The sequence below is a fragment of the Lepidochelys olivacea genome (assembly GCF_965140295.1).
Source record: "Lepidochelys olivacea isolate rLepOli2 genome assembly, chromosome: 14".
NCBI classification, from domain to species: Eukaryota; Metazoa; Chordata; order Testudines; family Cheloniidae; genus Lepidochelys; species Lepidochelys olivacea.
Genome location: NC_140424.1, coordinates 14677979 through 14704206, shown reverse-complemented (window position 1 = coordinate 14704206; position 26228 = coordinate 14677979). Strand labels below are relative to the sequence as shown.

The 26228-nt window shown below is 45.0% G+C and overlaps 1 protein-coding gene across 1 annotated transcript; it reads right to left on the bottom strand.

Annotated features, from left to right (window-relative positions):
* Window positions 1–3674: 3674 nt before the first annotated feature.
* Window positions 3675–25196, bottom strand: LOC311530238 (E3 ubiquitin/ISG15 ligase TRIM25-like; the record flags this gene model as incomplete). Its single annotated transcript, XM_084646703.1, has 6 exons — window positions 3675–4216; window positions 8773–8835; window positions 14403–14565; window positions 17514–17747; window positions 18472–18567; window positions 24606–25196. The coding sequence occupies 6 exons, from the start codon at window positions 25194–25196 to the stop codon at window positions 3675–3677; spliced, it is 1689 nt and encodes a 562-aa protein (XP_084502829.1).
* Between the last annotated feature and the right edge of the window lie 1032 nt (window positions 25197–26228).

Below are 26228 nucleotides of genomic sequence, written 5' to 3'. Positions count from 1 at the left end.
TTCTAACTGACTTGAAAGGGTTTTGTGACTGAGTAGCAGACGTCACTCTGAAGGATCTGTAGAAGCAATGTTGTGAAGGAGAGTTTTCTCTGCATTTGCGCCCACCCCAAGCATTCAAAAACCATGAGTCAGGCTCCCCAAAATCATGATTGGTTTAAAGATCATGACAGCTCCTTAAACTACAATTTTCCCTTCTGGTTTCTGAGCCTTTACATGCCTTAAAATCACATTTTCCAGCTTTTCTCCATGACAATGAGGGTTGGAAACTTACTTTTCATTTAAAAACGACAGCTGAGATTCTCTCCTAATCGCATGATGCCAGCAGATGGGACACTAAGAAAAGCGACTCTCACAAATGTATCTAGTGCTATTCGGTGCAATGCTGCACCCGCAAGACTACCCCCTCCAGTAACACAGCGCTCTCCTGTAGCCAGGCTCAGTACCAATGCAGAATGCTGCCCACTGAATTCCCAGCCTCATTTCCTGCAGTGCTGGAACTTCCTTCCAAGTACTGATTAGACCATGTCCTACTTGGCTTGTGAAAATGGGAGGCAAAATAGCCTGAGGTAGGTGGGATGGGGGTGCAGAGAGAAATGAGAAAACATTTTCTTTTAAAGTGCCTGAAGACTACGCCCGGGATAATGAGACTATTAACTCAGGCCCGCTTTGCAAAGCAGCCATAGAACTGCCTTGGGAGACAGCCACAGAGCTTCACTGGGATGCAGCCAGTGCTGTCATCCGAAGCAAACTGCCTGCACTCGCTGCCAACAAAGGAACAATTAACATTCAAAAGATCTTTGAAGTTAACTTGAATGTGCCTGTTAGGAGGCCATGGTGACATAGGTCTGGTGAAAAGCTAATTTAACCAGTACAGGGGCCACCTGACTATTGGTTAAAGACCACAGAGGAGCCTTTAAAGCTAGCCAAAAGATGTGGAACTTCATTCTGCTGTATGTTACACTAGTTCAATCCCCACTGAAGTCAGCGGGACCACCTGGGGACAACTGACTGAAGGATTCAACCCGCTGCTTTTGGGAAGAAACAAACTGTGACATGCTGTTTTCTCCATTTCTCTTGAGGTTTTTAATGAGACACACATTGGTGGAAGATTGCCAAAGACTGCAGGGCAAACTGAACTACTACCACAGTACAGAGAGGAAAACCTGGCTTGAGCGTGCTTCCTAATGGCTGACTTTTCCTGCTGAATATAGATGCAAAAAAACATGAACACAAATTTTGGCCATGAGATAAGATGGTCTTCTCACTGAGGCTGTGGTTAGGGACCTAAGTGAGGTTCTTTGGAGGAAGAAGCTCTTCTGATCACTTGATATGTTTTATCTATCTGTTCAGTCCCCTTGAATCTCACTCAAGCCCTCATTCTATTTTTAGATGCTAAAGAAGGCATTTGACCAGGTTGAGAGGAACCTCTGTCACTTAAGACAGAGTGGGCAAGTAGCTTAGGTGCAGAACCAGCAATCCTCCAGTGGCCAGGTCTAAGGCTACATTTATATCTCCAGATGAGTGCAGAGAAGCCTTAATGGAACACACAATCCAGCCACAAGGAGGGAGAGAAATTGTGCAGGCTAGTAAAAAGGGAGCACAACTTGGAATAATGGGTTAATATTAAGAAAGGGAAAATCTAGGGTGAACATTGGGAAATACTTTGATAGATCAGTTGGCATATGGAATAATTTCCCAAGAGATGTGATGGTGCTGGAAATGCTGCCCCTTGGGATATTTCAATCTTGGCTTAACAAAAACATTAAATGTCAAGTAGAGAACAATTTTGCATTGGCTGGAAGGTAGACTAGATTTCCTAGGCTCTTTAGTCAGCACGCAAACAGATGACACCAGCACTCTCACTGACACCTGACACCAGTTCAAAGGGGTACAGCAGGATCTGTCTTGCCCTGTTATTTGTCCTGGTGATAAAACTTCTGGCACACAAGATTAGAGGGAACCCTGGAATACCAGGGGGAGACCACAGAAGTGGAAAATGTAAAATCACCTTGTATGCAGAAGGCAACGTCATTACCAGTACACAATATTCATTCACAGTTACTTGAACGAAAAGCAAAAGATTCTGGGTCTGATCCATAGCTGGTGTAAATCTGTGTAGGTCTATTGACTTCAGTGGAACTAACTCAAATTTATAGCAGCTGAGGATATGGCCCATTGGTACTCCTGGACATTTCATAGAATCATAGAATATCCGAGTTGGAAGGGACCTCAGGAGGTCATCGAGTCCAACCCCCGAGAGATTTGGATGAGAGTTCTTCAGAAATGAGTTGTCAAAATGAAGGATATCGTTTTATTGGAAAAAAATCTGTTGTGTTTGAAAGGGGACACATGCCTTAGGGCCCCCAGACCCCACCCCACTCCTGACTTGGACAACCTCTGTTCAGACATGTTGAATGCAACCTGGAAATTGAGTGAAATCCTGGTTCCACTGAAGTCACCAGGAGTTTTGCCACTTGGGGTTAGGATTTCACCCAGTGTGGTCGGCACGTTTGACACCAGATGATAAACCCATACTGCAAGGCACTGAATATATACCAGAGTTAAGTAACAGTGAGTTTGGGAACAATACAGCAGGTAAATTACACAGGAAGAGGCTTCACAAATGGATTTTGGTCCCTGTCTTTCTTTGTTCTGACTTGCGGTATTTGCTGTCAAGTGGTTTGCTCCATGCTGCCTTGCAAGCTTGTACTTAACTGACATCTTTTGTTGAATCTGGTATTTTGCTGAATCAATGTAACGGGAGGAAAAATTTATGAAGATAAAATGACTCTTCTGGAGCATCTTGCATCTGAAAAGCCTTTGTAAGCCCTGGGCTAAGGTTTTCAAAAGTACCAAAATTTCACCTGCTTCAATTTTTAGCACACTCAACTTTAGGCCCCTAAAAGGAGCCAGTGTAACCCACATATCTTGTGGGTGCGGTGTTCTGTCCCATCTAGTGGCACCGAGACCACTGAGAGAGATAAAATGAGTCTGCTCTACAGCCTCAGCTAACAGCCAGCTCTCTTTTAGCTCATGCTGTAGAGGCTCATGCACTAAGCTCCAGAGATCCCTGGTTCAATCCCACCCACCAGGGTCTGTCGGTGTTACACCTGGTTTTGTTAAGGTGGGTGCACAGCACTTTCTGAAAATCAGGCCTCATTAAGGTGTCACTTGTTGTGGCACCCCAAATCACTAGTCACTTGAAAATCTTGGCCTACCTGAAGAAGCCTTGCTACCTCCTTGCAAAACACACATGTGTCACTGTTTTTACAGATGGGAGGGCAGGGGAGAAATGAGGCACAGAAAGGTTACATGACTTGCTCAATGTCACACAGTGAGTCAGTGGTAGAACAAGCAATAAAATCCAGGAGTCTTGGTTCCCAGCCTCTTCAGAATTACAAAGGTAATGGAACACCAGGGAGAAATGGTGCATAAAGGAAAGGCTGGTGTAAACAGGTGGATGATAGTCCCCTGTCACCTCCAGATGACCCTGAGTAGTGAAAAAACTTCTCCCAGGGGAATATCAAGTGTAAACACCATTTTGCATCACCTGCTTTTTTACCTGTAGCCAAGCAATTAAAAAAACCTACCTCTGCAGCCATAAGGTAGAAGTGAATTTTATTAGCAACAAAGAGCCCTTGTGGGCTACAGGGAGCAAGTCTGCCCTTACTGCTTCAAGGTAATGGATGCTGCTTCAAGGTAATGGAGCCGCCGCTGCTCACCATGACTGCAGGATACAGTGGCTCTGTGAACGTGGTCAGGAAGCGGTAGATGAGGTTCATGGTGTTGGTGACACCATAGAAAGTCAGGGAGCCAGCAGCATAGTCCAGGAAGACGCCGATGGTCTTGTAATAGCTGCCCTTCACCACGGTTTGGATGTTGTTGTGCCAGACGGAGAACTTCAAGGAGTCCCACTCCAAGCACCAGGAGGTATTGTTCCGGCCAATCAGGTAAAAGATACAGCTCTTCCCAGTCTTGTGCATATAACTGTAGGTTGCTCCCAAGCAGACCCATGAGTCTGAGACCTCGACTTCCCAGTAATGGCAGCTCTCACACAAGCTGCGGGTACACAAGACCTGTGGCCAGTGGTTGAATCCCTGGCAGGACCCAAAGAAAGACTCCATCAGGATGCCCATGTTCAGCACGGAGTGGGTCTCCTTGAACAGCAAGAGCTCCTCGCTGGCGGTGTTGGGATCGAAGTTCAGATTGCAGTAGTCTGTTTCACAGGAGGCAAAAGGAGATACAGCCAAAGTGAATCCACTCCTGACAGGTGTGGGGAGGGAGGCGTCAAACTGTGTTCTGCTCAGTCTAGTTCCATTCCCAGACCAGGAGGGTGGGGAACACTATGATGAAGGGACTGATATTAGCTATTCCTACCATGAAAGTGGCAAGTGGCTGTTTCCTCTCTCCACAGAGAGGATTTGCAGCTAGTGGTAAGAGAAGTGGTGGTCATGTAATGCACTAAAAAAAATCCAATACATGCCCAATTTACTCTGGGAAGGACTATGGCAGATTTCGTCTCGCCTACACTGGCATTACCCCAAGGTTATTCTGACTTCAGTGCTGTTAACGCCTGAGTTTTCCCTGGTGTGACTGAGAGAAAGCCACAAGGGCTGCTGCTCGTGTCCTAGACAGCACTGAGCATCCTGTCAGTATTTAAAAACATACTACTGCTTGAGACACGTGCAAGCTTCCCTTCTGGCACAGAAGTAGCCTGAAAGAGCAAGCACCATATGGAGCTCCAGATCAGAGCCTTAGCTGCAAATTCAAGTGGTCCATGTAGGTCATAGTGTATGGTCTCTTTTCCTTGTGCTCCCCCGTCTGTATCCACCTCTTCTTACCTTATGCTTAGATTGTAAGCTCCAAAGAGGTATGTCTGTTCTTTTTGTTTGGTTCATACAGTGGGAAACACAATGGGGACCTGGCCCATGACTAGGGCTCCTAGGTGCTATAATCATACAAATAATACCATGAACATTTTTTATTACTCTTCTGTCCTGTGCTCTGAAAATGTAATATGCTGTGTAGGTAAAAGTGTGCTTTTTTGCAAGAAAATGTCATATGTATCTAAAGTTAAAGGAAAAAACCCACATGGTGTAATATTGTATCTGAGAAATAACATATGATCACATACGTGTAGTACACTGCAAGGGAGAGGAGTCAAAATTGCGTCTACAACTGGCCTGTCCTATCTTCCAAATATTTAACTGTGCAGCCTTAATTGTCTCCTCCTTGGCTTTTATTAAAATAAAAAAAAACAGTGAGGGGGAGAAGAGAGGGAAGAGGAAACCCCCCAGTAAAACAAAGCCACTTTCCTCTCCAGAACGTTTGAAACTCTCTGTTGGCCGACAAATTGGTTGTAACAAGTGTAAATTCCATAATATGAAATTATTTGGCTAGACACCTCTAGGAACACCCTATCCCAGGTAATTTAGGGGGAAGCTTCTCTACTGTGCAACTTAACTGGTGTATGGGAGACAACAACACTTCTCCTTCCAATTCCTAGAGTGAGTTACAGCAGGTGTCCCACCTGTGACCCTTAAAAGGTGAGTGGCAGCTCTCCCTGAGCTTGCCACACCTTCAGCATGCTGTTCACTCTTCTGCTAGTTTAGCCCCACATGATGTACACGGGGCTTGCGGCCTTCCAGAACATCACTCAAGGTCTGATCCTGCTCCCATTCAAGTCAATGGGGATATGGTCATGTCCATCATTAGCCTAGTTAACCCCCCTCTGTAAGATGTCCTGGCTCACATGCACAGTACATTTTTTATTTTTTTTTATTTTTCAGTCAAAATAAGCCCAGTTTTCACTGAAGCACTTGGACTCTTCTCATTGAGGACTGTTGACACAGCAAAGCTCAGTTTCTATCCTGAGCTATTTTGGCTGTAGAGTGGCTTCAAAAACCTGCAAGATTATTTTTAATAAGTATATTTTCCCCACTCTCCTGGTACGCCAACAAGCCAATCTGATTTTTTGGAACAAAATGGATCTTGAAGCCAAAACAATCTTTTTTCTAAATTTAATTTAGCTTGAAAGGAGAGTGTTTCAAGAAGTTCTGAATAACTATATAAATAGGGGTGTAGAATGGATACAGCAGCTTTAAGTATCGCAGTTGTCTCTTCATAACAAAATAATTTAAAAGTCCTGTAAGATAAGACCCCCTTCTACCTTGTCTCTCTAATCAAGAAGTTATGCATATAGGGCCCAGTCCTTCTCTGAAGCCAGATGCAAAATTGGGCTTAGGTTTTTTTTTTCTTTTCCCTCCAAAGACACCCAGAACTTTTCATTATTTATGCTGTGGGCTAACTTTTTGCTTCTAATTCAGCCAATGAAAATAATTCTAGTCAGTTTCACTCTCCAGGATAGTGCTGCAGGGTTTGGGTTGTTGGAGAAAATTTTAATTCAAACAAAACCCTTTTGATAATTAAGAAACTTAAAACATTTCCCTTCACTTTAGGGTTTGTATAGGAAAAATAATTGGTCTCAAAACTAACTTTAGTCTTAAATTCTCTTTTGTGCAATAGCTAACTTTAAATTTGTAACCAATACTAAGATTACTTCATATCACTTTTCCTCTTAACTCCTTTCTATTAAGACATGGTAGATCCAATTCGGGACAGATACAGAACACAAAATCCTAGTACTAAGTAGAAATGAATTGTGTTTTTTTTAAAGTACTTTCTCAGGTATTCTTAAAACTAGGCAGAGCTACCTGGCTTTGCTCTATTCTGAATATAAAGGAATACTTTTTTTTTTATGAGCCTGAATCCAGCCTTAATTCTGCAAGCACAGTTTAGACCTACAATTAATTGCAGTTGCAAATGTTAGACTAGATCCAGTTACTTCATTGTGCCCACAAATCAAGTACTTAGGCTACTCAATTTTATCACTTGTGCCTGCAATTAGTTGCAATTGAAAAAAACCACAAACAGACAATTGTGTCTGCAAAATTAGAGATAATATTTCAAAAGCAGACCCATACTGTTAACAACATGATATCTCATCAAAAATACACTAATGATTAAAGGAACATTGTTAGTTTTTTTAATAATACCCCTAATTTATATTACACAAACTTTAGATTATTACAACTGAAATAATTTAAAAAATCTAACTCACCTGTTACTATATTCATTTTATTTTTTGCATTTCTCTCAGCTTAGATAGTTGTCAATTTCACTTTTGTTCAGTCAGCTCCTAGTCTACTTCAAGCTGGGTTTTATCCCAGAATGCCTTGGCACTTAGGTTTCAAGAACCAGGGAACCTGTTTCCATTAGAATTTCAAAACAAATCCATAGAAACATGGCTTTTGGTCTTGAGTTTCTGTAAAACTAATTTTTCTTAATTTTTTTACTAAACCTAAATTTTGGGTTAAACCTGACCTGATGGCATCCTCTGGGTCTATACTGAAATCTCTCCTGATATCAACAGTAAAACTACAGGTCAGGCAACCTTTGCTTTAGTCTGAAATTGTTTAAACAAGATGCAACTAGTAAACTGATTGGAAAGACGCCTATGCATTTCCTGCTTTGACGGACATAAGGTCCATGGTGAGGGCTTCTTTGGCCCCTGTCATAGTATGAGCCAAGGCATCTCTAAACTCTAGCTGCAACAACCTCTGTGGATTATTGCACCCCTGTAGTATAGCTGGGCTTCGAAACACCCCAGCACCACCTGATGTCTTGGAGGTTCTGCAGGTAGGGGGTGGCTGCATAGAGGCAGATATTTTGGTCATGTGCCTGCTAGTAAAGCTCCCTACATAGAGGGGTTCTTTATTGCTGGTTTGCCAATGAATTTCCCGTAGGAACTGTGTGGAAGCAGGTACCAGGCATCGTACTGTGTTCAAGTTAAGTGGTTAGAGATCCTCTGTTCTCATTAGACTGAATGGCACACCATGACTTTCGCCCATATTAAAAGTGGCACTTTGGATAGATAGTAGGGGGATGGGCTATATGTGTGTGTGTGTGTATGAACTTCATAGACATGAGGCTTTCATCCAAATCAAAAGCCTCATGTCTATGAAGTTCATACACACACACATAGCCTATCTCCCTACTATCTATCCAAAGTGTCACTTTAATATTACTTGGCACTTCTATAGAGCCTTTCATCTGAAGAGCCCCAAGCACTTCACGAAATCTTCACTAAAGAAGCCTGAAAACCTCCCTGTGAAGTAGGTAATGGCCATGGTCCAAATGGGTGAAGCTGACACTGGGGTCTTCCCAGGGTCACCCCAAAGAGTCGGTGTCAGAGCTGGGAACAAACCCCCGACTTCCTGACTCCCATTCTCTTCCCACGAAACAATGCTTCCTTTTCAACGGGAAGCGTTCTCTCCATTAAGGGCCAATCCTACCCTTGTTTAAATAACAGCAAAACTCCCATTTCCAGCAGTGCCGGGTTCAGGCCCTTCGATTACAAGCTCTTTGGGGCAGGGACTTTTCAGTCCCGTTTGTACGGCACCAGTTACATATGGAGATCACATGACACACGGCCACTAGTCTGTTGCCCTGCAGATGACCGTTGTGTCTACAGTTCTGCTGCACTAGCCAAAGTGGCCCATGTCTGCTCCGCACAACTCACGTTGTTCTCGCAATAAACATTTTGCTGCACCTTTGGCTGGTCTGCCCAGTCTTGTGTCAAACTGTGGCAACTTCAGCTTGTTGAGCTCCCTCAGTTGAGGACACTCTCAACTCGAGCAGTTACCCTGCACCCTCCCCAGAAGCCAGAAAAAGAAGACTGGTGAAAAGGACAAATGTGGTACCAACACCTACATTTCAGGAGGCTCTTCCTGTCCATATCTGCTGGTATCACCTCATAGGGTTGCATTGTTATTCCTGTAAGATGAAAGAGACACAGCAGGGGCTTACGCTGCTTGGGAAGTGCAGGTGGATGTGTGAGCTCTGAATCAGATGGGTGGGGTGGGGGCAAAAAGCCACCACCTTTCACTGGGGACCTTTATCCCTCTCCCAAAGTGAAGTGTGCTACAGGCTGGAAAATGTTCAGTTAAGGTAACTGGCCCATTTTGACACATCTCTGCATTTGTGTGCTCCTGGCCAGAGCTGGACCCAGAAACCCTGAAATACCACAAGAGAAGCTGTTCTTACAGTATTTCCCAGCCTGGTCAGAAACCTTTTAAGTCTGTTCTCCTAAGATTTCTAGCAATAGGAGTTTGGACAAAGTACCTGACTTTGGATGTGTATTCAAACTGAAGCCTTGTGAAATTAATCCATCCTATCATGTGTGACCCTGACTGGGTGCGCCTCTGTATTCATACCCTACACAGTACTATAAAAATCTTTGCACAAAATATGCCTTGAGGTATCATTTGAAAACTAATCACTCAATGCTCAATAACCTCATGGTGAAATGTATGCAGCAACATTGCGTGTAAAAGTATGAAATCTCCCCTGTATAATGTTAAAGCACGTGTTCAAACTCACATAGCCCTGATTACCAAGGCACAAAGCCTTGGTAACAAGCAGGGAGAACTGGAGGTCCTGGTGATGTCAAAGAACTATGACGTGATTGGAATAACAGAGACGTGGTGGGATAACTCACATGACTGGAGTACTGTCATGGATGGTTATAAACTGTTCAGGAAGGACAGGCGGGGCAGAAAAGGTGGGGGAGTAGCACTGTATGTAAGGGAGCAGTATGACTGCTCAGAGCTCCGGTACGAAACTGTAGAAAAACCTGAGTGTCTCTGGATTAAGTTTAGAAGTGTGTGCAACAAGAGTGATGTAGTGGTGGGAGTCTGCTATAGACCACCGGACCAGGGGGATGAGGTAGATGAGGCTTTCTTCCGGCAGCTCACGGAAGCTACTAGATCGCATGCCCTGATTCTCATGGGTGACTTTAATTTTCCTGATATCTGCTGGGAGAGCAATACAGCGGTGCATAGACAATCCAGGAAGTTTTTGGAAAGCGTAGGGGACAATTTCCTGGCGCAAGTGCTAGAGGAGCCAACTAGGGGGGGCGCTTTTCTTGACCTGCTGCTCACAAACTGGGTAGAATTAGTGGGGGAAGCAAAAGTGGATGGGAATCTGGGAGGCAGTGACCATGAGTTGGTTGAGTTCAGGATCCTGACGCAGGGAAGAAAGGTAAGCAGCAGGATACGGACCCTGGACTTCAGGAAAGCAGACTTTGACTCCCTCAGGGAACAGATGGCCAGGATCCCCTGGGGGACTAACTTGAAGGGGAAAGGAGTCCAGGAGAGCTGGCTGTATTTCAAGGAATCCCTGTTGAGGTTACAGGGACAAACCATCCCGATGAGTCGAAAGAATAGTAAATATGGCAGGCGACCAGCTTGGCTTAATGGTGAAATCCTAGAGGATCTTAAACATAAAAAAGAAGCTTACAAGAAGTGGAAGGTTGGACATATGACCAGGGAAGAGTATAAAAATATTGCTCGGGCATGTAGGAATGATATCAGGAGGGCCAAATCGCACCTGGAGCTGCAGCTAGCAAGAGATGTCAAGAGTAACAAGAAGGGTTTCTTCAGGTATGTTGGCAACAAGAAGAAAGCCAAGGAAAGTGTGGGCCCCTTACTGAATGAGGGAGGCAACCTAGTGACAGAGGATGTGGAAAAAGCTAATGTACTCAATGGTCAGCTCCCAGACTGCTGCGCTGGGCATCACAAAATGGGGAAGAGATGGCCAGCCCTCTGTGGAGATAGAGGTGGTTAGGGACTATTTAGAAAAGCTGGACGTGCACAAGTCCATGGGGCCGGACGAGTTGCATCCGAGAGTGCTGAAGGAATTGGCGGCTGTGATTGCAGAGCCATTGGCCATTATCTTTGAAAACTCGTGGCGAACGGGGGAAGTCCCGGATGACTGGAAAAAGGCTAATGTAGTGCCAATCTTTAAAAAAGGGAAGAAGGAGGATCCAGGGAACTACAGGCCAGTCAGCCTCACCTCAGTCCCTGGAAAAATCATGGAGCAGGTCCTCAAAGAATCAATCCTGAAGCACTTGCATGAGAGGAAAGTGATCAGGAACAGCCAGCATGGATTCACCAAGGGAAGGTCATGTCTGACTAATCTAATCGCCTTTTATGATGAGATTACTGGTTCTGTGGATGAAGGGAAAGCAGTGGCTGTATAGTTTCTTGACTTTAGCAAAGCTTTTGACACGGTCTCCCACAGTATTCTTGTCAGCAAGTTAAGGAAGTATGGGCTGGATGAATGCACTATAAGGTGGGTAGAAAGCTGGCTAGATTGTCGGGCTCAACGGGTAGTGATCAATGGCTCCATGTCTAGTTGGCAGCCGGTATCAAGTGGAGTGCCCCAAGGGTCGGTCCTGGGGCCGGTTTTGTTCAATATCTTCATAAATGATCTGGAGGATGGTGTGGATTGCACTCTCAGCAAATTTGCGGATGATACTAAGCTGGGAGGAGTGGTAGATATGCTGGAGGGGAGGGATAGGATACAGAAGGACCTAGACAAATTGGAGGATTGGGCCAAAAGAAATCTGATGAGGTTCAATAAGGATAAGTGCAGGGTCCTGCACTTAGGATGGAAGAATCCAATGCACCGCTACAGACTAGGGGCAAATGGCTAGGCAGCAGTTCTGCGGAAAAGGACCTAGGGGTGACAGTGGACGAGAAGCTGGATATGAGTCAGCAGTGTGCCCTTGTTGCCAAGAAGGCCAATGGCATTTTGGGACGTATAAGTAGGGGCATAGCGAGCAGATCGAGGGACGTGATCGTTCCCCTCTATTCGACATTGGTGAGGCCTCATCTGGAGTACTGTGTCCAGTTTTGGGCCCCACACTACAAGAAGGAAGTGGATAAATTGGAGAGTCCAGCGAAGGGCAACAAAAATGATTAGGGGCCTAGAACACATGACTTATGAGGAGAGGCTGAGGGAGCTGGGATTGTTTAGCCTGCAGAAGAGAAGAATGGGGGGGGGTTTGATAGCTGCTTTCAACTACCTGAAAGGGGGTTCCAAAGAGGATGGCTCTAGACTGTTCTCAATGGTAGCAGATGACAGAATGAGGAGTAATGGTCTCAAGTTGCAGTGGGGGAGGTTTAGATTGGATATTAGGAAAAACTTTTTCACTAAGAGGGTGGTGAAACACTGGAATGCGTTACCTAGGGAGGTGGTAGAATCTCCTTCCTTAGAGGTTTTTAAGGTCAGGCTTGACAAAGCCCTGGCTGGGATGATTTAACTGGGAATTGGTCCTGCTTCGAGCAGGGGGTTGGACTAGATGACCTTCAGGGGTCCCTTCCAACCCTGATATTCTATGATTCTATGATTAGATAAAACTGGTCAAGCAGGTCTTAATCACAGGGGTGTGTATTTACCTCAATTTGCATGTATGCTGTATACAGTCCTCAGACAGTGAGAGGAAATAGGAAGACCACAAAGAAAATCTGAATCTCAGCAAACAGAGGGGACAGAAGGAACCACATGAACCTCTTCCCACCCCCAAGACTCCATGTCTCCTTGCTCAGCTGGAAAGAACTTTATCTAGGGGTCACACTCAGGGAAATGCATTTCAAAGGGTGACTGTACTCTAAAAATGAGGGGCAGAAATACCCCAAGTTCTCTCCCTATCCATCTCTTTTCAACCTAAGACTGCAAAAGAAACAGCCTATGGACTTTGGGGGCAGATCCTGACCTGAAATTTGGTCAGCAGTGATACTGGGAACCTGTGGTAAGAACTTCACCTTGAACCACATCTAGTCTGTTTAGTACTAGGAAGTGTTTTATCTGTTTCTTGTAACCATTTTTGCCTTTAATGCCTTATTACTTGTACTCAAAGTCTACCTCTTTGTAGTTAAAGAAACATTTTTGTTCTTTAATCAAAATTAATCCAGTGTGGGTAATTCCATTTAAAAGGGGCAAGTTGTTGTATATTAGTCCCTTACAGGGACAACCAACCTTTGTTATCTGAACTGTCCAGGAGAGGACTGGACAATGCAGAACAAAATACACATTTTTGGGGAAGGGCTGAGATTGGGAGTGTGGTGGAGTCCCCCTACAAGTGGTAATTAAGCCTGGTGGAAGCCAGCATGTGACTGAAGAGAGGCTGTAGCCACACACACATGCTCAGGGTTTTACCTGCATGCTGGCAGGCTGTTGGTGAGCTACCCAGGTGGGAGCTACAGAAGTAAAGCATTAAGAGGCCTCTAAAGTTGCAGGGCAGGGGTGACACAGCCCCTCCCCAGTCTGATTGCATCTCAAAATGCCATAGTGGCATAGTCAGCAGGATTTATACACTGCTCGCTATCTGAAATGAGATTCATACTTTAAGTACCCGGGTCACAGTTTTAAGTGGCTGGGAACAGTCAAAGGTTAGTTTTGTTGTTTTCTGTTTGCATATTTCAGGTAAGGGAACTAGAAACAGTAAAGCATAAGCAGGAGCGAATACCAGCAAAGCATCGATAAAGCTAGGGCTGGCCAGGCTGGAGAAAACACCAGCTACCCCCAGGTTAGCTGATAGCCACTGGAGGATGGTATGTAGAGGTAGTGGTGGAAATTGTCATAGACCCATTGAAGTGAATGGAGCTCTTCTGACCTATGCCAGTCAAGGGTCTGGTCCTTGGTGACTGAACTGGAGGGACAGTCTGTTCTGACTGGAGCTAGAGGAGGGAGTCCCCACCGTGGACTCCAGCCCCCTTTTCTAGTGCCCCAATCGAGAAGTTAATGGGAAGACGCTGGTGGCTGATAGCACATTCTACGGGCAAAAGCATGAGCACTAAATGGGAAAGTGAGCTGGAGGAGACAATAGGACTCAGTGTAGGAACAAGAGCCCAGAGATGAGACTTCACAGGCTCGGAGGTTCCTCAATAAAACCCTGTGACGGAAGTGGGAGGTTAGTACCCCTGAAACTGGATACATGAAATTATGAGGAACAAAGTTGTTCAAAGCCAGTGGGTGACTAGGTAGCTAAGCAATTCAAGAAACTATTCATCAGATGTATCTTCCAGTCTCTTGCTCCATAAAGGGTCTCTACTTGGGCTCCCAATAGAAGGCTGGTGGCGCTAGATCCATAGATGCAATCTCTGAATGCTCTGCAAAGCAGCATCGAGGGAGTCAACCGACCTATTGTCTAGACCAGCCAGATATAAGTTCACAGTCATTCGTGAGAGGAGGAGGAGTTCAAGGGAGGAAATGGTGACCACCCTAGACCGGAGAGGCAGGGGATATTTTGGAGTCCCGACCTGGTCTATAGTCCATGGCAAAACAGAATTCCCCACTGAAAACCTGGTGAGGGTGGGGTATTCCCTGTTTGAGCCACTAAAAATGTATATGCCATGGCCAGAATTCTGTACAGGGAGATCAGTAAGCAGGATGCTTTCCTAGCCATCCAAAGGAACTGGAACCTGGGAATGCATTGCACAGAAAATGCCCCCTTTGGGGGAAAAACATTCAGATCTCAAAGGAAGAAGCTCACTCACCTTTCATGAGGATTTTATTGATGAAGCAGAGGCCAACCATCGCTAGCTGAGCCTTCAGGTCACCCAGAGTCTGTCTAAGGCTGACAAAGCTCGAGCTCTCCTCGCACTTCAGACTGACGACGGGTTCAGTGCAGGCTCCCAACTTCTTGAGCTTTGGGAATTCCTAGCAGGACAGAAACCTTTTTTTTTTTTTTTTTTTTTTTTTAAAAGAAACCTCCTCAGCGTTCATGGAAACCAGGCCACGGGACGAGATCTGATCCCCTTCCTTCCATGGACTCCACAGAGTGAAAGGGACTTCTTGGAGAGTAAGGAGACCCTAAACTGGGGTAAGCACACTGGAATCTGACCCATAATGAATTTTTCTAACTCAGCCCTCTCACCAATCTGCTCTGAGGAAGGATCCAGAGTGTATGTATGAAGGAGTACATGTCAAGAGGACCCCCTGGCTTGAAGTGGTTTCCATCATATACAGGGTTTACAGTTTGGTTCAATGGCTCTCGGCACCCCCACTATACACATTGTTCCAGCACCCTGCCTCAGTGCAGAGACCTACTCTGCAGCCTATGCACCATTTAAGTTCCACTTATGCCCTCAAAATAGGGTTTAAGTAGTGCACAGGCCGTGGCACAGGGTGGAATTGCCCCTTTCTGAAGGACTTGTTTGGATGAAATAACAGACTTTATAGCCACTCGAACGGCCAGACAAGATCCTTTCCTCCATTTTGCTGGAGTCTTTGTTATCCAAGTAAATCCTCTTGGATTTCACTGAAACATTGACTTCTTTTTTTGGTGTTAAGAAAAGTTCCCCGCTGCCTCAGAACAGAAGCATGCAGTCCAGAAAAAACAAACAGTTGCGCTTAAAGCAAGGATTAGTAGCATATGCAAGAAAGAACATTTAACAGCTCTATGTGGCTACTGTGATGGTCCAATTTGTTACCATCTCACTGGACGATTTATTTCCAAAGCTAAAGAGGTTTTTTAAAAACAAAGTGAGTTTTAAGCCTCTTTCGATTTGGGAAATTTGGCCTCACTGTTAGCTTCCGAGGGGGGTGGGGGGGCTATGTTGATTTACACTAGCCACGGGGCTGGCTTTTTGGCTCATTCAGTCTCAAGGTGGTTATGGTCCTGTTGCTTTGATTGTAGGAGGGTTCCAAAACTTCAAATGGAGTTGTGGGAAAAAATTCCCCCTACTTTGTACCCTATTAAATTCAGAACCAGGCAGATGTTTACCCAGCATGACGTGGCTTAGCTTTTGAGTGCATAATATTCCTCATAAATGTTTGAATTAGAGGATTCCCATCTGTTGATTTCCATATAAAGCCTGCAGTAAAATATACTCAGTGTGTTTCTCTTGTCCCTACCTTCATCAGTCAGACAGAACCAGGTTTTTGCAGAGCAACTGGGATGATTTGTATTGGTTTCCTGTCTTTCTCTTGGTCAGACCAGAACCTGCTAATCTTAAACACGTTTAGTAATGAATTAAATATTTTGCATCCTTGGACTCCAGAGTTTTGGGTTCAATCTCTGCTGTACCACAGCCTCTGTGTGAACTTGGTCAAGTCATTTACACTCTCCATGCCTTGGTTTCCCATCTGTAAAATGGGGATAACTCCGAGACTATTTGGACTGTAAGTTTTCTGTGGCAGGGGCTGTCACTTTCTATGTGTCTGGGGTGCTAGGTCCTGTACGATGACTCCCATCTTGGCTAGGGCTTCTAGGTGCTTCTCTAATAATAGATTCACAGATTAAAGTCAGAAGTGGGGGAGGGATAGCTTAGTGGTCTGAGCATTAGCCTGCTAAACCCAGGATTCTGAGTTCAATCCTTGAGGGGGCCACTTAGTGATCTGGGGCAAAAATTGGGATTGGTCCTGATTTGAGCAGGGGGTTGGACTAGACCTCCTGAGGTCCCATCCAACCCTGATATTCTATGATTAAGGGGCATCTCTGGTGTCTAGTCTGACCTCTTGCATAACACAGGCCATAGAACTTTGCCCAGTAATTTCTGCCTCATGCCCCCACCTTCTGTTTGAGCAACAGCATCTCTTCTAGAAAGGTTTCAGAGTAACAGCCGTGTTAGTCTGTATTCGCAAAAAGAAAAGGAGTACTTGTGGCACCTTAGAGACTAACCAATTTATTTGAGCATGAGCTTTCGCGAGCTACAGCTCACTTCATCGGATGTGTTTCCACAGTATGCATCCGATGAAGTGAGCTGTAGCTCACGAAAGCTCCTGCTCAAATAAATTGGTTAGTCTCTAAGGTGCCACAAGTACTTCTTTTCTCTTCTAGAAAGCTATCCCAGTCTTGATTTAAAGACTCTCAGTATAATAATCTGTCAGCCTTTAGCTAAAATAAAGCAAATGCAAATAGACGATCTTCGCATTTGAAGTTTATTTTACCCCTTCACATCAATCAGAGGGCAAAGATGATACTGTAACTGTTAGTTTGTGATTATAATGAATAACGGTTGCATGCCATAATATTCCCGCTTATGTTCCTAGTCCCCATGGTTCTGTTTCCTTGGCTGATAAAGTGAAAATGATCAATAAAAATCGGTGCAGTAGTGATGGCTACAGGGTGTTCATAACTACTCTAATCTGAGAGTACATCTGCACCTGGAGGTGGGGGTGTGATTCTCAGCTCAGAGGTGTACTTGTGCTAGCTCTCCTTGATCTAGCACGCTACAACCAGAGCATAGTTGGGGCAGCATGAGTGGCAGGGATGGGCGTTCTGTGTACGTGCCCACCTGCGACTCTAGGTGTGTACTCAAGGTGGTGGGGCTTTATTAGCATGCCAGCGCTCTTCAAGCTGCCCTGTGTATCCTCAAGCTGGGAATCCCACCCCAGCTTCTCCCTGCAGAAGGTGCTGTAAGGAATGATCCAGAAAAGCGGTCTGTGAGACCCTTCTCAGCTACTCCAGCCATAGCCTCTACTCACCAAAAGTTGGTATAGGAAATTCACTACTGTACTTCTTGCCTGTAGCTGAAATAACTGCAGGGGGCAGTGGTTGATGATGTGGATGCTAAGCATCAGGCCAGACCTCTTACACAAGGACAACTGGGCCATACTGATGGGTGCAGTTTACTGTGGTCACAGGTTGGAGGGGTGAACTCTACCTGCAGGAACTGTTGGTCACTTGCATTGTCAAGGAGGTCTGTCAGCCAGAGGTTCTGCTTGTTGAGGTCAGCAAGCTTCCCTTGCTTTTGCTGAATGGAATTCCCCAGATGGATCAGGGCTGCTCTCTCCTCCTTGTCCAAAAACTCCAACACCTTCACCTGCATTCGCTTGATCTCCTTTATAATCTCTGCAAAGCTTTGGTTCACCTCGTCTCTTGAATTCTTGACCACTTTCTGGGTGGGAAGGAGACACACACACACACACGCACTCCAGTCACTGCTCTTTGTAACGCACATGGATTCAAGACTTGATGTGCTGATGCTCTCCAAAAAAGGGCCTCCCTCACTCTCTCTGAGCAGGTTCTGGGCTATTGGCTCAGTAAATAGGATAACAAGAGGAAAAGGCCTCTGCCCTACAAGGATAGTTAAAGTACCTTTGGGCAGATTCTGCTGACCCTAGCTCATACTGAGTAGTAGCTCACTCTGCAAGGGGATCGCTCCCACAGCTCCTCAGCATGTTAGGGGATCGGAATCTGACCCTCTTGAGGATCCTGCCTTGTAAGCTCCTTGGGACGGGGACGGTCTTTTGGTTGTGTTTGTACAGGCCCTAGTACAGTGGATCATGGGCTACTGTTGGGGCTACGGGGTGATACAAATGAACAATAATAAAAAAAGAGTAACTTTGTTCCTTCCTTGGAAAATCTTCCAATATTTTCTGTAATGTACACAAATGCCATTGAATTGAGGGTCTCTTTGCTTGCTCAGTTACAGGGAGAGTCCCTAATACTAGGTACCTCTGAGGGTAGAGACCCGCCCCCCAAATCTCTGGATCTCATGTGATACAGTGGCTCTTGTTTTAAGATCCACCATATTAAAGACCCTCTTACAGTTTGCCGTTTGGGAAATAATTTGGTTCATGCTGAGTCTAACGTATTCAGAGTGGAAGCAGCAGTTTTACCGTGAGATAGATCACCCTCCCTTTGTGTTTGTGACTGTCTGATGCCATCATCAGGATCTGGTTTTCCACATTGGCTTGTATTCTCTTGGCCTCCACCTGGGAAAGGAAGAAACATAGGATCATAGAATATCAGGGTTGGAAGGGACCTCATGAGGTCATCTAGTCCAACCCCTTGCTCAAAGCAGGCCCAATCCCTAATTTTTGCCCCAGATCCCTAAATGGCCCCCTCAAGGATTGAACTCACAACCCTGGGTTTAGCAGGCCAATGCTCAAACCACTGAGCTATCCCTCCCCCCCCCCCCGTGAACATATTTACATTCACTGTAAATATATTCTCACCCTACATGTAGCATTCCATGACTACACAAATGCAAAATTCTCTGCAGAAGCCACTGGTCACTGAAGAATTGTGCTCCCGAATCTCAGCTTTCACTTAACAAAAAAAAAAAAATCAAGTTCCGATGGTTGGGAAGACTTGGTAATCTGATGCAGTGTTGTCCTGAACCTGAGACAGCCTGTAACAATAGTTCTGAGTTGTCAGCTACTCCCATTCATCAAGGGAGTGTTCAATCTGAAACCTAAAGAGGATAATTTACATATCCATATTGTCAGTGAGTTATCTGCTAATCACTAATAAAAATATCCAGCTAATTGGCCAGTCCCTCAACAAATGTAAAGCAGCATAAGTCTATTAATACATATTTTCCATTTACATAGTGCTTCCATTTCAAAGCATTTTAGAAGCAGGAATCAGTAGGGCTCATCAAAAATCTTCCATTAATTTTTTTTTATAGAGTGAAATGGGGTTTTTGACTTAAAAAAAAAAAAAGCCAGCTTTCCATGGGAAAAATTGATTTTTCAATTTTAAAAAAATCAATGCTTGAAAACTGAAATATTTTGATTCAGATATGCTCCAGCCATGCCTCAAGGAAGAGGTGGTTTAGGTGCCTCATGCTGCCATTATGCACCAGGGCCCAGGACTCCCACGATGCACTGCCTTCTCCTCAACATTGGGAAGACTGTGATGCATTAAGGGAAATGTAGTCTGCTTGGGAGCCTAGCCCATAGAAGAGAATTCAGACATGAAGTAACCAGACTACAACTCCCATGAAGCATTGCAGAATTTCCAAATTGAAATATTTTGGATTTTGATTTTTTTCACGGAAAAGTTGAAATTTCCTGGGGAAGCCCATTTTCTGGCCAGCTTGAAGGATCATTTAAGTGCCTTGTATAGTGGAATAGGGCAGCTGTTTAACAGTGCACAGCTAACACTACACAACAGGTCAGGTAGGAAAGTGAAAATTACCAGATCCACTTGAAACTGGAAAGGGTATTTAGATTGGCTGAATGTAACTGGTCAAAGAAAAAACCTGCCCAGGAGACGGGCTAATGTCCCTAACTCTTATCAAAAGAGGCCTTTCATGACCACAAGTGATCCTTGAATTTACATCTCATCAGAGAGGTGGTACTTTCAACAGCACAGTCCTACACACAAACACCTTCCTGGGATGTTGGTTCAGTAGTAACTATGAAGGAATGCCAGCTTCACAGCTTCTGGTAGCAGCCTGTGTTTCCTGGGTGGTCTCACATCCAAGTGTGATTAACAGTAATAGTATAATAAATGTACCATAAATTCACACTGTGCTTTACAGAACATGGTCTCGTCCTGCAGAAAGCTCCTTGTACACAGACCTCTTCACTCCCCCATAGGGCCTTGAATTCAAAAGGTGCTCTACAGTAAGAGATGTTCCCTGCCTTCAAGAACGTATTGCCCAGGCCTCACCCTTCTTAGTCTGAGCTCTAACAAGCTCCCAGCCCTGAGGAGCATGACCGCAGAAAAGCATCTGGCAATTTCTCGGCTCAGCTCCCTGCAGACTATCAAAACGCAGACTATCAAAAACCCAATGTTCCAACTGGCGCATCAGCCAAGCCTCTCCTAGGACACTATTACAAATGACAGATCCACTGCAAATTAACTTTATTCCAAAGGAGCAGATCAACAAATGGCCCTGCTTTGGCTTCAGCAGTTTCATTCTGTCTGTTTCTGCACTGATTGACTTCTAAACAACCAGAAATAGAACAGACAGAAGAATACCTGCATCTCAGGGAATACTGGGCTATTCATTGCTAAGCGCTCAGGACCAGCTCCTCGTCTGCTGCAAGTCAGCAGAGCTTCTCAGATGTCAGTGGAGCTGGGCTAATTTACACTAGCTGAGGCTCTTGGCCCACGATACAGATATAAAAGAGCAAAGGCATGATATCCGGAGTTACAATCGGTTTCTGCCACATATTTATAGCTGAGCAAAAGCTCTTTCCTATTCTATGGGCTCTTCCTGGCGCCCATAACAGTGCTACGTGGGCATCAGTTCTATTAACCCTTCCCTCCAGCACTATCCGATTTCCGCAGAGAAGGCAACGAGTGTCAGGAATCCGCTGTGCGCGGTTGCCGTTGTTCCATGACAAGATAAGCATGCTCAAATCTTGTGCTTCAGCATGGCAGCTGAACTCCTTGCTGAACCCAGGAAGGCCAGTTCAACAGCCTCCATCCCTGTGTCTCTGCCTGGTTGGCCAGGTCCACTAAAGAGAGGTTTTTTCCTTCCTCTGAAGCATCAGGTGTGGCCACTGCCAGAGACAGGACCTTATGGGGAGTTGTTCAAGGGCATGTAGATGCCCGATTCCCATCGACTTTCAGAGCCTTTGAAAATCTCTGTTCCTAAATGTGTATCATGTCTCAGGACATTATAGTTAGATGTTATTTTTTTAAAATTAAAACTTGGCATTGAAGACATGGATACAGCAGGCAGGAAGCAATAAAGGGTAAAAGAAATGGGCACATGACAACCGGCATATGGGAGAGCTTTAAGCACACACTGTTGAAAAGAAAGGATGCTTCTGTGAGCTCTTTTCCAAAGCTCTCAGCAATGGCCTAATTCTGCTCTGACTGAACTCAATGGAAATTTTACCATGGACTTCAATGGGAGCAAAGAGAGAGGCCATCAGGGGGTACTTCTGAAAATCCTATTCAGCATATTTATACCAGGCTGCTGAATCTTAACCAGGTGCCTTTTTATGATTATTTCCCCTCTTTATAGTATTCTGAAGTACGGAAAAGATTTATTCCTTCCAATCCCTGCCCCCTCCCTTTTCCCTATTCTCTACTCCAAACTAATCAGGAAGTGACACGGCTGTTGGAGAACCCAATGGGATTACCTCCCACTGTAACCCATACACCTCCTGGGTGTGGTGCTCTGTCCCATCAAGTGGTACTGAGACCACTTAGAGAGAGATTAATGAGTTTGCTCTACAGCCTTAGCTAATGGCCATGTGGCTTTTAGCTCATGCCGTGGAGGCTCACGCATTTAGCTCCAGAGGTCCCAGGTTTGATCCAGCCCACCGATGACTGGGGTCTGTCAGTGTTACATCACCACCAAGAATGCAAAATTCCATTCAACGGTTTCCTCCTCGACACTTCTTATGTTCACTTGCAGATGGGCCTGTCTTTAGGGTTCCCTCCCCTCCCCCCACCCCCAAAGAGTTTAGCTTCCACCCTCATCAAGTTCAATTGTCTCAGAGGTCTTCATTTGTTCAGAGGATAAAGATGTTGGAGGCCAAGTGGAGGTGGAGTGCTTTGATCCAATTTAGTAAGAAGCATTACGTCCCCTTCAATAAGGCTGGGGAAAAAAGCATTTTCCTCACATCTGGTTGGTGGTGTAGCCGGGCATACATGTTCCCCAGTAGACAGAGGCATGGATTGATTAGATCAGTTTTTCCTAGGGAATATTTCAGGTCTCTGCATCCCAGATTTTTTTTTTTTTTTTTTAAATCTTGGGACAGATCCAAGCAGTTAGCAACTTGTTGCAGGCATTTTAGACAAGCTGCTCTGGAGTTAGGTACAAATTTACTTGTTCTCTCAAGAGAGCCACCTACTTTAATATCCCTGGAATTGCCTGCCCTGGAAGGAGACTGTGAATTGACTATACAGAGGGTGTGTCTCCACTAAAGGCCTGATCTAATTCTCCTTGAAATCAATGGACCAGACCCTCACATGTGGAAAATCAGCACAGCATCATTGATAGCTGATGATTACACCCATAGTCATCCCATGGATTCCAGTGGGTGTTGTAAAAAGAAAAGGAGGACTTGTGGCACCTTAGAGACTAACCAATTTATTAGAGCATAAGCTTTCGTGAGCTACAGCTCACTTCCTCAGATGCATATCGTGGAAACTGCAGCAGGCTTTATATATACACAGAGAATATGAAACAATACCTATTCCCACCCCACTGTCCTGCTGGTAATAGCTTATCTAAAGTGATTTCCAGCACAAATCCAGGTTTTCTCACCCTCCACCCCCCCACACAAATTCACTCTCCTGCTGGTGATAGCCCATCCAAAGTGACAACTCTTTACACAATGTGCATGACAATCAAGCTGGGCTATTTCCTGCATAAATCCAGGTTCTCACATCCCCCCCACCCCCATACACACACAAACTCACTCTCCTGCTGGTAATAGCTCATCCAAACTGACCACTCTTCAAGTTAAAATCCAAGTTAAACCAGAACATCTGGGGGGGGGGGGTAGGAAAAAACAAGAGGAAACAGGCTACCTTGCATAATGACTTAGCCACTCCAAGTCTCTATTTAAGCCTAAATTAATAGTATCCAATTTGCAAATGAATTCCAATTCAGCAGTTTCTCGCTGGAGTCTGGATTTGAAGTTTTTTTGTTTTAAGATAGCGACCTTCATGTCTGTGATCGCGTGACCAGAGAGATTGAAGTGTTCTCCGACTGGTTTATGAATGTTATAATTCTTGACATCTGATTTGTGTCCATTTATTCTTTTACGTAGAGACTGTCCAGTTTGACCAATGTACATGGCAGAGGGGCACTGCTGGCACATGATGGCATATATCACATTGGTGGATGTGCAGGTGAACGAGCCTCTGATAGTGTGGCTGATGTTATTAGGCCCTGTGATGGTGTCCCCTGAATAGATATGTGGGCACAGTTGGCAACGGGCTTTGTTGCAAGGATAAGTTCCTGGGTTAGTGGTTCTGTTGTGTGGTATGTGGTTGTTGGTGAGTATTTGCTTCAGGTTGCGGGGCTGTCTGTAGGCAAGGACTGGCCTGTCTCCCAAGATTTGTGAGAGTGTTGGGTCATCCTTTAGGATAGGTTGTAGATCCTTAATAATGCGTTGGAGGGGTTTTAGTTGGGGGCTGAAGGTGACGGCTAGTGGCGTTCTGTTATTTTCTTTGTTAGGCCTGTCCTGTAGTAGGTAACTTCTGGGAACTCTTCTGGCTCTATCAATCTGTTTCTTTACTTCTGCAGGTGGGTATTGTAGTTGTAAGAAAGCTTGACAGAGATCTTGTAGGTGTTTGTCTCTGTCTGAGGGGTTGGAGCAAATGCGGTTGTATCGCAGAGCTTGGCTGTAGACGATGGATCGTGTGGTGTGGTCAGGGTGAAAGCTGGAGGCATGCAGGTAGGAATAGCGGTCAGTAGGTTTCCGGTATAGGGTGGTGTTTATGTGACCATTGTTGTAGTGGGTGTTGTATCACTCTGTGAGTGAAGAAACTATTGCAAAGTCATTAACTGCCGGGTTGGTTGTCCTTGCGATGGTCACACATCTGCACGGTGATGTGTTTGATTATTTTGGTGCATTACATGCACAGGGCACCTTACAACAGTGGTTGTACCAGTGCATTCTGGGGGATTCCTGAAACGCCTATCCCATAATGCACAGCACTGTGGCTGAAAACAAGAGCTTCTGGGTAATTTTCAAAAGTGAAGTACTCCACTGTAGGCTGGTGTTAGAACTCTCTGAACCAGGACAGCTTCCCATTCGTACTGGTTCAACCAGACTTCTGCTAAAGATCTGACATAGGTGTTGTAACTAATTATTATGACCAGAGGTCTGGGGTGGCTGGTTTGTGTGGGTTCAAGTCTTTGCACAGGTGTTGCAAGCACAAGGAGTTCCAAAGAATGGTTCCTTCCCATGCTTTTTATGCAGTGTAGGCAGGGCTTTATTTCAGATCTAGATAGCTGCTTTTCTAGATAACCCCACTCTTCTTCCTTATTAACCCCCCACCCCCCCCCTTAGTCTGGGCTCAGAGGAAGAGAGACATCCATACTTACCACTTTCCTGGCTCTCTCCTCTTGTAGTGGGATTGCATCATGGTTCTTGTGTTCCTCTCGGATGCAGGTGTAGCAAACTAACCCACCCTCCGTCCTACAGTACAGCTCCTGCAGCTTGTGGTGTTTCTGGCATAATCTGGCTTTCAGGTCACCCATGGGTTCCAGCAGCTGGTGGTTCCTAAAAGTTTTGTCTTCATAGTGCAGCTGGGTATGGTTTTCACACAAGGAAGCCATGCACTGCAGGCAGGACTTGATGGACTTCACTTTCCTAGAGGAGCAAAGATCACAAGGGACGTCATTTGGACCCGCTATGGGAAGCTTGGCTGTCGCCTGAGCCTCCTCCCGGGTGAACTTTTCTGCTATTTCTCCAAGGCTTATATTTTTGCGGAGTCGAGGCCGTGAGCTGAAGGGTTCTCGGCACTGTGGACAGTAGGGACATTCCCCAATCACAGCTTGGTGGTCCCAGTAATCCTGCAAGCAGTCCATGCAGAAGTTGTGCCCACAGGCGGTGGTGACTGGGTCTGTGAACACCTCCAAGCAGATCGGGCACACGATGTTGTCCTCAAGGAAAAAAAAATTTGTGTTGCTCATGGTGACAGAAGCCTCAGCTGGGATGCTCCCTCCCAGATCTGGGTATCTAGAGTTCTGGGAAACATGAACAGACACAGGTTTACTCATTGTATTCATCTTTCAAGACACTCTGTGGAAAGTGATTAATAGATTTGTATCATTTTTATGAAGCTAGATATTCTGATGTGAGAGATCATTAATAGATTTTTAAGGCAAGAAGGGACCGTTCTGATTTTCTAGTATGGCCTGGATAATTCAGGAGGTCAGTACTTCTGGTGGAACTCGGGCATATCAATTGATGGAGAATCCATAACATCCGTCGGTAACAGGTGCTGGAACTAGGAGTGCTGGGGGTTCTGCCACACCCCTTGGCTTGAAGTAGTTTCCATCGTATACAGGGCGTTAGGATATAGATATTCAGGCCTGTCTGTAAAGGCCTATATGCTAAGAATTTAGGTGTATTCTTATCACTTGGCTAGTTCTAGAGGTATAAAAAAGAGAATCAAAATCACTGTCGGCCGGTGTAAGGGCCTTCTCTTACTGTGACAGTCTGAGGCCCTGTGCTTAGGCTAAGGCCTTTGGCTAAGCAACAGAGGCAGCCATAAGCTGGGAAGCGACTGGTCACATCCTCACATTCCAAACTAGTCACATTGAAATAAGGTGCTAATGGGCTGTTAGGCATTATCAGGACAGGATTGTACTCCTATCACCTCCAGAGAAAGGGAAGTGCCTAGAAGATGTAAAAGGAAACTTAGTTTGATAGCATCCTGTCTGGCAAGAACTCACTTATCAATAGCTGGGATGTGAAATCCTCACTTCTCTATTGTCTTGTCATTATAGCTCCCACTTTGCTATTGTTTGTCTGTATAATCTCTGTCTGGTTCTGTGATTGTTTCTGTCTGCTGTATAATTAATTTTGCTGGGTGTAAACTAATTAAGGTGGTGGGTTATAATTGGTTAAATAATCATGTTACAATATGTTAGGATTGGTTAGTTAAATTTCAGTAAAACGATTGGTTAAGATATAGCTAAGCAGAACTCAAGTTTTACTAT